At 38.9% G+C, this 14144-nt stretch overlaps 2 protein-coding genes across 3 annotated transcripts; one reads left to right on the forward strand and one right to left on the reverse strand.

Annotated features, from left to right (window-relative positions):
- The first annotated feature begins 1517 nt into the window (after positions 1–1517).
- On the forward strand, positions 1518–6218 carry LOC147056704 (germ cell-specific gene 1-like protein). Its single transcript, XM_085912289.1, has 5 exons — positions 1518–1806; positions 3728–3775; positions 4531–4683; positions 4938–5049; positions 5647–6218. Exons 1-5 carry the CDS (start codon positions 1518–1520, stop codon positions 5939–5941), a joined length of 897 nt encoding a protein of 298 aa, XP_085768415.1. The 3' UTR covers positions 5942–6218.
- An 845-nt stretch (positions 6219–7063) lies between these two features.
- tmc5 (transmembrane channel like 5) lies at positions 7064–13647 on the reverse strand. Of its 2 annotated transcripts, none has more exons than XM_085912679.1 (20): positions 13577–13647; positions 12818–13041; positions 12650–12727; positions 12086–12199; positions 11845–11947; positions 11623–11698; positions 11260–11520; positions 10968–11110; positions 10716–10860; positions 10149–10301; positions 9675–9841; positions 9219–9294; positions 9047–9144; positions 8875–8970; positions 8707–8782; positions 8240–8373; positions 7950–8123; positions 7801–7879; positions 7629–7721; positions 7064–7549 (listed from the first exon to the last, which is right to left on the reverse strand). In XM_085912679.1, exons 1-20 carry the CDS (start codon positions 13645–13647, stop codon positions 7064–7066), a joined length of 2847 nt encoding a protein of 948 aa, XP_085768805.1. The 2 variants fall into 2 exon arrangements, with proteins under 2 accessions (XP_085768805.1, XP_085768807.1); XM_085912681.1 differs by having other exon boundaries at positions 12650–12720; positions 12814–13041.
- Positions 13648–14144: the final 497 nt, after the last annotated feature.

Consider the following 14144-nt stretch of genomic DNA (forward strand, 5'->3'; position numbering starts at 1 on the left):
GTATATTTAAATGATATTTATTTATTTGGATTAAAAACTTGATCGGAATAAAAATGCTTCATGTACACACCCACCGGGCTGCCCTTATTATTATGATTATTATTCTTACTATTATTATCACTGTTGTTGTTAGGGGTAAGCAGACTTTTGGTATAAAGCAGCCTGAACCTGTTGCCAGTTCATCACAGCATGAGATTGATTGCATCTTCTGATGCAGGTTTTTCCAAAAGCCAAGGTTCCAATCAAGTTAAATTTTCAGTAGCATGTTATTTAACATTTGGAACATATTGGTGCCTGATTTGACCAGTCAGAATCTCGTTCGAGGGCAGCTTAGCCCCTGGGGGTAGAAGATCAAGACATGCTGCTGAGAGATGTCAGGTCTCTCTCCCCTCATTTTATGTGCGGTTGTAAACGTTGCTTGTGCACGGAAGCTCAAATTATCATTCCATGGAAAATTGTGGACCATGCATTTTGGACCAGTATATTTGCCATCACACTTTGAAAATAATGTTCATGAATCGGCTTAACTCAAAATAGCTCTCATATTATTAGCAGCTAGGACTGTCAAGCAATACTGTGGTGTCAAGGTCTTCACAACTGTAGTGGGAGGTATGGAGGAAACTTTGCAATCAAATTTACTGATTTATAAAAAAAATTACAAAATAGCAGAGCCCATTTTTTTATGTAGTAAAATTAGTGTGTTACTATTTTGGTCCTAACGTTTAGCCACTAACTGGTTGATTTCTGACTTCTCGATACATATTGTACTCAAGGCACAAAGAGATGAATTATACTTCATGTTGAAAATCATGAAATAAAAAAGTAAATTGTACAAACAACTTTCGAAAGATTTGTAAAATAGTTATGCTATTATGGCAGGTAGTTTTTTTCCAGAAATTTTCATATCGGTGCATACAGTACCCTGACTACTGCCTGAAGACTTCGGGGAGAGGATGGATGGATGGATGGATGGATGGATGGATGGATGGATGGATGGATGGATGGATGGATGGATGGATGGATGGATGGATGGATGGATGGATGGATGGATGGATGGATGGATGGATGGATGGATGGATGGATGGATTATAGCATCAAGTCGACTAGGGGCACCCGGCTTTTACATTTGCAAAATATTTGACTGTGAAAAATTAAAAATGCCAAATGAGAAAAATCAAATAACGATCCTATCTGCTCCAAAATTGCTCACGCACGCACGCACGCGCACACCAAAATGAACTTTTAGTGTCCTAAGTTTACTATGACGCTTGATGAGGTCACATCGAAAAGGGAGGGCAGACATCCTCATGACGCAAACGTGTGCGGGTGATAAGAAAATCCCACAGTGGATGCAAGCAGCAGTCAAATCCTATCAGATGCAGCGAGCGTCAAATAGAGGCGCCGTAATGCTGCCAGAGTGACGGGAATGCTAAATGGATACTTTTGGAAGCAGTGGAACGTTTGCGCTCTTACTATTTCATGCATTTAGGATATTCTTTTTCACTTGTATCTAGACAATGAAGACAACTCGCAGATGCAGGACTCTTCTGTCAGTGAGCTTGAACTTCTTTGCCTTGCTCTTCGCCATCACGGCTTTCATCACCACTTACTGGTGCGTCGGGACGCAAAGGGTACCCAAACCCAAGTGCAGCAAACTGCGGACCCACCAGTGCATCGATTACGGCGTCAATGAGACCGACCCCAACAAAGTGGTCTACAGCTGGGAAACCGGGGACGACCGCTTCCTCTTCCGACAATTCCACACTGGGATCTGGTTCTCGTGTGAGGAGAACATCCACGATGAAAGTAAGATCAACCAGGTGTGTGCGTGCGCGTGTGTCAAAGTTGGAGGGACTTGCCTTGCATGCCCACCCCAAACATAACCATATCTATTTATGAAACCATTGTTATCAGATGTGGCAAAAAAAAAACAACTATATCATATAATATATGTCAAAATTAAAGTCAAGTAAAATTTTAAAATAAAGTCCAGACTAACAAATATAAATGATTATTACTGTCTCGACAATATTCCCATAGTTTTCTATCACAATGTCTAAGAATGCAGTTTTTATTTTTCTGCAATATTTTTTTTTTGGGGGGGGGCTTCATTTTGGTTGGTGGGTAGGTATCATTTTCCTGAAGGCCTATATACATTTATTTAATAATAAGTTCAGTGCTTGACATGCTGTTTACATGTCAGTGTTTCTTCAAACATGTCAAGTTGAAGCGGTGAAGTCACTGGTTTATTTGCAATAGTGCAGGTCCGTCAATTTGTCACTGATGGACTTTAGCTGAGAGACTTTTTTTTATTTTGCTGGGATTTTACCCCCGTTTTTTAGTGGTAAACATATTAAATGTTCAGCGTTTTTGAAGAATGTTTTGGTTTTGCTGAAAAAAAAAAAATCCCCAAAGCCCAAATTATTACAATGGGAGTCAATCGTCAATTTTCAATATTTGCGGGCCTGACCCCTTGACTATCTGTACTACCCATCACTGTTCAATATTCTGTCGTCTTAGACACTGAACACAACGGAAGTTTAAACACTCATGAGCTGTTTCAGAAATGCAATATATTTAGTTACACTGTAGTTCAGTTTCCCCAACTGTAATTGAGCAAAGGCACCCATTTTAATTTGAAAATATCTCACAACAAACCAACAGACAAAAGTCACAAAAAGTTTGAATAGTCACTTGTGTGGATTTTGTTTTAGTTTACTCAAAATTTTACACAGTGTGATATTTGGGCCTTGAGCATAATACTTTGAAAGTATTATGTTGTATGAATGGAAACAGGTGGATGTCAATCAATATGTCACAATTTGGTGAAATAGGTTCATTTCATGCGGCACACAATGACCTCTTAAGGTTAAGGATACTAGTTGATAGTAGTTAAAAAAATTTCTGTCTTATTGTTAAAGTTGTGTAGATTGCAACTGAGAGTTATTGTTATTTTTGTAAGATTGTATTAATTCTCATTTCTCATCTCTGCAAGTGTATTGTAGCTATTTCACTTAAATTGTTTTTATGTTGAATATGTAGGTTTTGTATTTAATAACTAAAGGATACACATCATCATATTTTTCCACTATAAAATTCAAAATGATTTCCATTAAGGGTGACAGCACTGGAATGAAGACGCTCAACTATTTGTCACACAAGACAGTATGAAAAATAGCTGAGAGAGCATTTAGAGGTCAAGTTCTTAAAGAACAAGAGGGAAGATGAGTGTGAAGATAATGTGTGCATTCAGAGGTCATGGCAAACAAGGTCAAAGCTGCTCTCTGGCCAGATTACTCGGCGCATTGCTTCAAAATCTGGTTGAAAACCATCTGTAACATAGTTTAGACCTGTGCTGGACTTCAGCAACCAAAACAACACATTAATTGAAATTATTCCTGAGGGCATCGCTCGGACATGTCTATCTCATCAAGTGGGTGTACGATGAAGGGGGGAGCTGAGACAGCTTGAGTTAATAAGGATTATGTAACAGCGGCCTTGATGAGTTTTTCCTCAAAACAGATGTTGCCAGCCGTCTACCTGATTAAAGTGTTCCTTTTCCACAAATGATATTTAAAAGATGAGACATCTCTGGTTTTCTTCATTTTGTCTTGATTTATTGATGCAAAGCGTTTGTTTAATTACCTTTTAATTTTGGGGGTTTTCTTTTCGAATTTGATCATTAAAAAGTCAAAAGTTAATTGCGTTATTCTTCGTGGTCCCCTAGGTGAGAGATGTCGCAGCTTCATTGATTTGGCTCCTCCGTCAGAAAAAGGTGAGTTTTTTTTAAATCATGTATTTTCAAATATTACATGGTAAAATGTTTTGGCTCATTTGTCCCTAAAATGCTAACTTTCCTACAGATGTCTACCTGTGGGCAGGATTTTTTTCTTTTCCTTTTTTTCTTGAGTTTTGAAATTGTTTCAATTGATTGGTTGCAGCAACCATGTTTAATTTCTATGAATATTTTTTTGCAGTCTATTTTAATGGAAGGCAAATGATGATCTAATTTTGAGTCACTGATAGACTGACTAAAATAGGACAAAACTAACTGTAGGCTAGGCTTCATTTGAGATGTCGGAGACAAAAGACAGTCTGTACTTGTTAAGCTTTGAGTAAATAATGTCTCGCTTGAGGCACATCATGTCCTTTATTCCTGATGAATGCAATTTCCCCTTTCCAATATTCTGTTTGCTGTTTTGCAAAGGAAAACAAAACAAAGATAAAACAATGAATTATTGTGCATGTGGATTGATCTCAAGAAATGTCTGGATTCTAATTGTCAGTGTGATTAAATAAACAAAAAATACAGCAGTTGTCAATAATGATACATTTCATTTGTCTTAACTTCATTTGAAATGAAAGAGGTTCAACCTCGGTTAAGTGATATAAATTCAGTACAATATTCAAATCGAAAATACAATCATGAAAATGGGGTTTGAAAAAACTGGATTGTCGTCCTCGCTGCCAATTCTGATTGATAATATCAAATATGAGCATGTCCATTGTTGATTGTGTCTTGTTTCACAGGGATGTTGTGGCTGTCGCTGGTATCGGAGATGCTGTACATAGTTCTGCTGCTGGTGGGCTTCAGCCTCATGTGTTTGGACCTTGTCCATTCCAGCAACGTCATTGACGGACTTAAGCTCAATGCATTCGCTGCTGTCTTCACTGTGCTCTCAGGTTGTCACCATGCATCTATTTGCAACTGTTGATACACCAAATTTAACAATGTGAACAATATCGTGTTCTTTTCTAATGTCTACAACTGCACATGAGTGTTTTTTTTCTCCACCCAAATCTGTGAACGTCAAAAAAAAGCTCTGCCTAAGGTTGAATTGTGGAACATTTTTACATATCTAAGTCGTGTTCATGACTGAAGTTGTAAAAAAGTTCAAAATGATTGACTGTTTCTAACCTTCTCCCTTTGATTGCAGGTCTTCTGGGCATGGTGGCTCACGTGATGTACACACAGGTCTTCCAGGTCACTGTCAGTCTGGGACCTCCTGATTGGAGGCCTTATAACTGGGACTATGGTTGGTCTTTCTGGTATGACTGCATCTTTGGATTTCTTCTCTACAATAACAAACCCCTTCAAATAAAATACAACACTGAGGGAATCTTAAAAATCTATGCAGCCACTTCAAATTGTGTCTCTGCTCTACTCTCACCTCTCCCCAGAATCACTGTCACGTAAAATAAAAAAAAATAAAAAAAGCTCTCATGTTGTGCAAGATTAGGCTTTGGTGCCAAAGCCTTGATACATGCGTGATTGGGATTGCATAAGGGGATGATATTTCACGCCTTTTACAATTCATACAGAGTGTGAAAAATTCATCTGTGAGCCTAAACTATTCTTAACCTTTGAGGGGCATGAAACCAACCTAAGCGATCGGTACACGAGATGATGATTTGATTGTCTGATCTCATCCACGACCCGCTTTTACTTAAGGAGAGAAGAGGGACTTAAAGGGATTGTCACTAATCTAGGCAAACAGACTGTGACAATATTGGGAGGAGAATATCAAATTGCCATTTGCATTCTGAGCAGTCGCCACTTTTTTCCCCCCAAAGATTAAAACTGAATATGAGTTGCAGGTAACTAACGCTCTTTGTGTGTGTATGTGTGTGTCTCATCTAAATTAGTATGGCCTGGGCGTCCTTCACCTGCTGCATGGGAGCATCGGTCACCACACTCAACTCTTACACAAAGACTGTCATCGAGTTCAGGCACAAACGCAAAACCTTTGAGCAAAGCATTCGGGAGGAACACGCAAGAGAGGCTTTTGAATATTTCCAAGAACCGTCCGTGCACTCTATTTCGAAGTCTGTCGAGGTTTATTCCAGCCGGACCCCAAAGAGTGGAAGAAAAACACCCATACCTGCAGACTCGTTAGACCTGAGTGACATTCGGGTCTCACTGGGGGAGGAGCAGTGTTGAAATTCACATGACATCTTTATTTAAGGCTGCTTGGAGGATGGATGAGGCCTGGTGGTCTTCAAGGTGAGATAGGAACACCAACAAGCACTTCAAGCTAGACTTTTAGACACTGCCTTAATTGAATCTAGTCCCTGGAAGTGGGAGATGTTGAACAAACCAGCGGAGAACAAAAAAATATTGACAGATGTTTTATAAAATGTACATGTTGAAGAAAGTCGTACAGTATAAAGTAATCCAGAAAGAACAGAAAGTTGTGCGGTATATTCCCATGTTTCCAGTGAAGGTTGCGGACGCTTTTAGCCTTACTGAACATGTTTCTTCCATTGTAAACAATTCATCAATGTAAATGTATAACAAGATTTACAATGATTTTCAGTTCATGATTAAAGCTTTAGAAATGCTTCCAGCTAATCTTATGCCTAAAGACATAACATTGCTGTTGTAAAGCATGTGCATTCTAGTGCATATTTGGTATTTTTCTACAAGGTGCAATGGGAATCTGGTTGCCCGATGACAAATATTTTACTTTGTCTTGCCTCAAATGGACATATGTCCACAAAAAAATAAAAAATAAAATGTATATATACATATATATACATATATATATATATATATATATTTATTTATTTATTTTTTTTTTTTTTCTACAACCCCTTCATAAAACAGATGAAAATCATTCTTCATACCTTACAGGGGATGGGTGGGAATAAGGAAACTCCCCACACACACACACACACACACACACACACACACACACACACACACACACACACATACACACACACACACACACACACACACACACACACACAAAAATAATAATCAGAAAATACCCGAAAGTCTATTATCTGGCCAGGCACCTCAAGGGTCCAAGCATATATCGGGAGGCGGGTTGGGGGGCAGTAGATGGTAGGAAACGTTTAAATGTGAAAGCCACACAAAAACAAAACAAAAAAAAATCAGGTTTTTCACACCACTGTATATATAGAATCATATTTGCACTCACAGTTTGTATAAATTTGTGCATAGATTTTGTTGAAAAAAAAATAATTTTCACGACGCAGTACATTCCGGGAACGACGTCTTATTTGCATTTCAGTATGAAATATTGAAACCTTTGGATTAGTAGCCGTCATCATACTCATTCTGGTCTTGTTGCCGAGCTAACATAGCTTGTATGAGAGCACTGGAACTAGCAGGAGGTAGATTAGGAGGGCGAGCAGGGTCCCAATGAAGACCCTCATTTCTTTCTGCTCTTTGTCTTGCTTGTATCATTGCGTTGGACATGAAAGATGACGAGCCATCTATTTCTGGGGCGACATCTGCTTTATGTTTTTGTCTTGCCTGAATTACATTCATTGATCTGTCATGATGGTTTTCAGGAAACTCTGCTCTACTGTAGAATACATCTCTGTCATTATCCTCGCCCCGGTACTTGTCGGGCATCCCGAGTGTGAAGGACGACTGATATAATTGGTGACGCTCATCCATTTGATGATAATCCGTTTTTGGGAAGCGCCTCTCTTCTTGCTCAACTCGTTGGCGCATAAGTAAAGTTGAGTGGGACTGACCACCCGTTGAACTATCACCTATGCGCCGATTAGGGTGCTGAAATACAAAAAACCACACAGGTACAGTATTTAAAGAAAGAAAGTGAGGTGAGCATATGATCATGTATGGAATGTACCTGCTTTGGATTCTTCTGTTTGTGTTTCTTAATTGGATGAGATTTCTGGAGGTACTGTAGTTTCTCCAACAAAAAGGACTTGTCTTTTCCCTCCTGGTGAGGTTTAGGGTTTAGTTTTAAGGCAAAAAAATGGCAAATAACACACTCACATGAACGTTTAGCACACACTCACATTTGCGATTTGCTGTCTCAGTTGACCAATAAGGTGCTTGCGGCCCTGAGACACTTGCCAGAAGATATATATGATGATTCTGACAAGAACGACACAGCAGTCAAATACATTAGAAACACACACACATTGTGCAATTGTCATGCACTCACAAGATGATGAGTGTGGCGAGGAAGTAAACAATTTCACTTTTGATGACATTTTCATAGATCCAGATGGCACCTTGAGAACCAGGGATGTTTTCCATGCCATCAATCCAGATTCCAACCACACTAAAGGTGTTATTTAGACCACGGAAAGGACCACACTGCTGAGACGGAGTTAGTCTACACAGAAAATGAAATGAAAGGAACTGTTTTTAGAAAAATAATCATTTTCACTTATCATAAATGTGGACTCAATTTCCATTGGATTTTAAGGGTCTGCTGTAAATGGACCATACCGCCATGCAGTGTATGCAACCATTGACAGGGCTCCCACAAAGAAGGGGAAGAAGAGGAGAGCAATGAAGATGGTTTGCATCTGAGCTGCCCTGCCTGTCCGCCGTGGAGGCTGACAATTGTGAGTTAGGCTGACCTGGGGACAAACACATGCTGAATATTGTACATATCATAATACCATCAATTTCATTTTCACGCTGTAATGGAAAACAAGAGGGACCTTCATATTCAGAGGTTTGAATAGCCATTCACAATGTGCATAAAAGATTCAGCAATGCCGCAGTCAACCAGGGTCCAATTACTGATCCGCCTGAGTTCATTTATTGTGAGCTATTAGATGACCTCACAACAAAATGCGTTTTTGCTCATAGAGAACACGCTTTGAACATGCAATAAGATAAGACAAAGGAAAGAAACACCGTCTAGAAAAGCATGAGGAGGGAGGGGGGGCTTCTGGATTCATATTTACCTTTTTTATAAAAAATAAGATGAAAAACTTGATAATCTGAATGGCAGGCAACAGTGGCGAGAAGTAGATTCCGATCCTGCAACGTGGAGAACAGCAATAATGGGCTCTTTATAAATATTAATATGATCTTAAAAAAAATGCTTCATTATTTACAATAAAGTGTTTTACCAGACTAGAGTCTGTGCATAGATGAGTTCAAGGACATTTCTGGCAACGTCAAACTCTGGAACTCCAAGACGTGGTAGGAATTTTCTTCCTATGCAACTGCCACAGATCACAGAACTCAAAAAAACTTCCATCTGAGGTGAAATTGAAACATTTCCAAGACTGCATTACTAACTTGCTGAGAAACTCTCCAAAGAAGGATCCCAACATGAGGAAGAAAAAGTCAAAGATGACCAAGCGGTACAATGCCTGTCCAACCATGGACTCCCAACACTGTGGAAAAAAAATCATCAAACAGTTCAGAGAAGATGTACAATTAATGCTTAAAAGTTTGATGCTCAACATACCGAAAACTTCCGAGCCACCACATTCATCCAGTAGTAGCATAAAACACCCAGAATAAACATCTTGAGTAAAACGTTCCTGGAAGTAGGAAGCACAAAGACAACTGCATATGTGTACAGAAAACAGAAGAGGACATGTCAAAACATGTCATGCCTTAATTCGTGAAAATCTACTCTACCCTTTTCTCAATTCTTATTTTGCCTAGATACTCACATTATTATTCAAGATTAATTCAGCGTATAATATACTGTTAGCTTGATCCCAAAGTGGAAAACGTACTTGGCTACCTTTGGAAAACATGAATTAACTGTGGCTAATCACATTTTTGGGGAAAGTTGAGTTCAATTTCACTGATGTAAAAATAAATATCCAAACGAATATAACAATACAGGGTAAGATGACAATTGTTCTAATTTGCAAACATCAAGAAAAAACAAAAACAAAGGCTCCCATCAAACCTGAGCAACAGAGTGTAGATCTGTCTGCGTTGACTGGAATATTGCTCAAACTTATTGAAGAAAGAGTAGAAGAGTGGGACTACCAGGTTCATCAAGGAGACCACAAAGGGGACAAGGAGAGTTTCTGCTTCTTGAAGCAGCGACCAGTTTGAAGCATCTGTCATGTTCTGCAAAAGGGGGAGGGCACATAAGTAGTCTTTGTCTAACAATATGTCATTCACAGAAATCCTATGCATTATTTTCATTTTATTATTATTTTGATTTTATTTGCCAGGAACCAATGTACTGATTAACAAATGGACGGAAAAAACACATCGCCTAGATGTGTTCTTAATCTACTTTTGCTGGAATGATTCCTTTTCTGTTTTTGCCATGAAAGTTAATCATTTACCTATCCCAGGAATATAAAATGATACTCAACATCTTATGTCTCTTTCCATTAACCACGTTTTTCCTATCATTTGATTTGAGTACCTGATCTTCATACTGGCAGAGAAAATAAATACTGGCGGCACAGCCAACAGCCAGACCGGTGGAGAGAAGCCACGAGCCAAGATGAATCCCAACGTGCTGGAGCTTTTCACCGACGGTTAACAGATCTCTTTGGGCCTTCTCTGACATTGACTCCTGGAAGGATACGTGAGATGAACATGAGTACAAAAGACATTGAGACATGGACTGATTCTATTAAGTAGCAAAAGGGAGAAGGTGAATTTTAAATCAAGAGAATGGTCAACAGACCAACAATTGAAAGCAGTCTCACATGTTTCATGGTCTGACATCATCAGATTTGTGTTTGGTAATCCGCATTTTATTACATGAACTAAATATATTGTATGACATACTGGATGTGAATGTGTAAGTATATGAAGGATGGATGTCTGGATGGATGGCTGAATGGATGGACGGACAGATGGTTGGATTGATTGATCAAATTTCCCAGATTGATTCAAGAAACATCCCAGTTGGTTCATTTGTATGGTAAATACACCATATACTAGTATGTTCTCATATTGAGACTGTTTATGAAGCCGCATTCACCTTCAGCTGGACTCTTAGGTTGTTCTTGCGCTGTCTCACTGCTTTCTCATTGGTGATGTTAAAATCCCAACTGCACAAAAGCTGCCATGCACTGTTGGAAACTTGATCCGCAAGCATGTAGTTTGTTTTGAAAGAGTTTGCCATACTGTCGGAGAAAAAAAAAGAAAAAAAAAGAAACATTTATAGTATTGAGGTGTGTATGTTCTGTAAACCCTCAAATGTTTCAAATTAAGCTATGCAAACTAGACTCACCTTGTGATTAGCGCAATGCCGCATAATACCATGTAAATGGCAATTGTGAAAAAGTAGGCTAGCTGGATGTTGTAGTCCACCAGCTCCACAAGGGTTTCATTGCTGTACCCACCGTAGTACATGAGAGTGGAATTGAAGTAACCCTGATAGAGTTCAAACACATGAACAGTCCTCTGATCGCAATGTAAATTATTTTGATAATAATTCAATTTGAGTTAGTTGATGATTAAAATCGGTGTTAATGAACAATACATTATAATCTGCTTTGAAATAAAGTTACTCCGACACTTACAGCTCCAGTTAGAATCTCCAGTCCTCTGAAGCTGACATTAGGAGGGAAGTTGGGGGAGATATCATAAACCAGTAGCGGGATGGTGATGAAACCAAAGTTAACCAGGAAGGAGAATATGTTGAATATGAGCAACCACTTGAGAAATAGAAAGTAGGTGAGCACGCTGGTGCCGAACCTGCCCCCTATCTCTTTCATGATGCCTTGCCATAGTTCTAAGGTCTGCCTGGCTGACCTGATACTGTAGCCGCACCTACGAAAAAACTGCAAGAACATAAAGTATATCACACAAAAGGCGATGCAAATAATCAAAAGGCAGGTTTCAAGATGATAAGGGGTCGATGCGATACAGAATTACGATCTCACCAGCGCTGCTCTCTCCGAACAGTCTGTACAACAAGTGAACCGACGAGACTTAGACTCAATTGCCAGCACTTCACTCCTGTGAAGGTCAATCAAAACATTGTTTGGCATGACTCTGTTATCAGCTGGCTAATTCGTTTCTGTTTAGATCTTGGGTTACAAGGCAACCCCGGTGAAGTACAATGTATTGAATTGTACATGTTGAATAGGAGCCGGTTAAGTCACCTTATATGTTTTTTCTCCTCAAAGCTCATCGGAAGGTCTCGTATGGCCTTAATTCTGTCTCGTGTTGACAAGTCAACAAGTTCTTTGACCAGACTCTTCTCCTCTATGACACAAGAAAAGACAGCCTTGTTTATGTAAATCATGAAGTTACCATTTTAAAAGAATAGTATGAGGTGTGTGACTGATCACTCCAAGGGGATCTGAACTATAAATTATAATTCTAAATATCCCTGAGTCTTACCATTTTCCATCTCAGTTTTGATGGCCTCCTCTGTGAATGCCAGATGAGCAGGATCCTGATTGGAAAACATGTTCATCCTTAATCCGACTCCCCTCCATCTCATAGTCATTGTGCCTGGAAGCAAAATTTTAAAAAAAAGTACTACAATGCCTGTCGATAAAAATGAATAATGGAATGTAACAATGCAATACTGCTAGACTAAAACTACTTTCAAACGCCATTTTTTGCTTTGTTACATTCATTGCATGGCATTCAAAGGGATGTACTAAATCCCTAACCTGACTTCTCCAGCTTCCACAGGTATGTTTGTCAATTTATGCATGGCACAAGAAATTTCTAGCTTGCACTTTTTTTATATTTGTATGTGTGGCATTTCATAATTATTGTTATTATTCTTATCGTGTGAAGTATTTGTCATCTTGATCTGTGAAAAGCATCATATAGTAAATAGTTTAATTACTTCCCTATAGTGTGTTTGTGTGTCTTTTGAGAGAATTACTCGTGAGGAGAAGCAGTTCAGAAAATACATGGATGGTTGTTAGCTTAATTTGGCTTAATCTTTACCTGATGATGCAGACGGAGGTCGGATAGGTAGCGAGTGATCATATTGAGAGTCATGCTCGATTTGGAATGGACTGTGGTCTGTATTACAATAAGTGAGTTGGTATAACATTAGATTATACAATTATAATATAAGATTGTGTGTTGTTGGCACGTTATAGCTTCACTTACTGACGTCATGCTGGAATACAGATCTTTGTGGGCGTCTTGACTGGAGTTCCATAGGAATACTTTCAGCTCCCCTCCAGCCCTGCTCCTGCCTGCCAACCCAGGGCAGTCTCACTATAGCATCACTGCTTTGACCAAACTCTGAGCCATGCATGTCCTCTCTGTCCTTCCACCAGTCCCGTTCTTCTCTGACATAAGGGTTAGTGTTCTGTGGTCTTCTGGAGGACCTGAATATGACAGCGAATATGTTTATATTCAAAAGGTTGTGCTATACAATTCACAAGGCTTTAGCTAACAAGCCTCTAAAATATAAGCATCTGAAAAACAAAGAAATAGTTGAAAGCAAAAGAACAGTGTTGAGGTTGAGCTTAGTACAGGAGATAGTTCAGTTCAAGGATGACAATTGAAATTAAAGTTCATGATGTAATAATGACTATCTGGAATCAGGTCACTTAGATAAAACTGCATTCAGGTTAAAAGGTTAAGTACAGCACAATGATCCACTTTCAGAAACATACTGTATCACAAATTGACAATTTCCCAGAGCCCAGAGAGCTTCAGGTTTTCAAAGAAAAGTGTTTTATTGAGCCAGGGTAAATTCCAACCTCCTCTTAAAGAACCTTTGAGCACACCCAGTTACTGTATCATGTGCAAATATCACATCATCACGTTGCTGTCGTCGCAAATATTGGCGAACCAAAGTAAAATAGTGAATGTTGACAGAGACAATGGAACGATACTGCATTTTATATGACCACATACCTATCAATTTCCAAAGTTTCGCTGTCATGGTAGGCAGGATTGAAAAGTCCTCCATTGCTGTAACTTGACATCAGGGTCTACAAACTGCTGATCCTTTCCACCCAATGATAGAGTATGTATTAAATTCGTTTCCAGTCCTGTTTAAATATAAAGCAGAATAGTCTTAAAACATTGTGTCTTGGGTTGTTTGCTTTTTAGACTACGACCATACAAGGTTAAGTTGCAAGTTTGAAGCGACGCTCACATTTTGCGAGAGAAGTACGTCATTTAATCTGCCTGCCCCATCCCCATCGACTCATCATTAATTTATAAAACAGGTTCACAATAACGCACCTTAGTATACCGTGAGAGATAATCAGGATCACTATAGCATCTAATTTCCCTTAATATGTGTCAAAGTTATTTTTTTCCAAATTACTTGTTTATCTTTATTCATCTATAAATGCTAGGGATGTACATATAATGGAAGGTAAAGTAATTACTTGCTTTTCCATTAGATGGCTGAAACCTGTGTATCCACCAGCTGCCATTAATACAAAAGAGTATTGATTTATAGGTTTTTGTATTA

The sequence above is a fragment of the Syngnathus leptorhynchus genome, chromosome 5 (assembly GCF_054491065.1).
Source record: "Syngnathus leptorhynchus isolate UIUO chromosome 5, UIUO_Slep, whole genome shotgun sequence".
NCBI classification, from domain to species: Eukaryota; Metazoa; Chordata; class Actinopteri; order Syngnathiformes; family Syngnathidae; genus Syngnathus; species Syngnathus leptorhynchus.

Bases quoted from the DNA above. Each gene is read 5' to 3' on its own strand.
- tmc5 (XM_085912679.1), bottom strand. From the start codon at position 13,647: ATGTCAAGTTACAGCAATGGAGGACTTTTCAATCCTGCCTACCATGAC. The intron at 9,842-10,148 runs GTACTCAAATCA...CCCCTTTTGCAG, and splicing joins TCTGCCAGTATGAAGATCAG to AACATGACAGATGCTTCAAA. The intron at 7,722-7,800 runs GTGAGTGTGTGC...AAACCTCACCAG, and splicing joins TGAGACAGCAAATCGCAAAT to GAGGGAAAAGACAAGTCCTT.
- LOC147056704 (XM_085912289.1), top strand. From the start codon at position 1,518: ATGAAGACAACTCGCAGATGCAGGACTCTTCTGTCAGTGAGCTTGAAC. The intron at 3,776-4,530 runs GTGAGTTTTTTT...CTTGTTTCACAG, and splicing joins GGCTCCTCCGTCAGAAAAAG to GGATGTTGTGGCTGTCGCTG. The intron at 4,684-4,937 runs GTTGTCACCATG...CTTTGATTGCAG, and splicing joins TGTCTTCACTGTGCTCTCAG to GTCTTCTGGGCATGGTGGCT.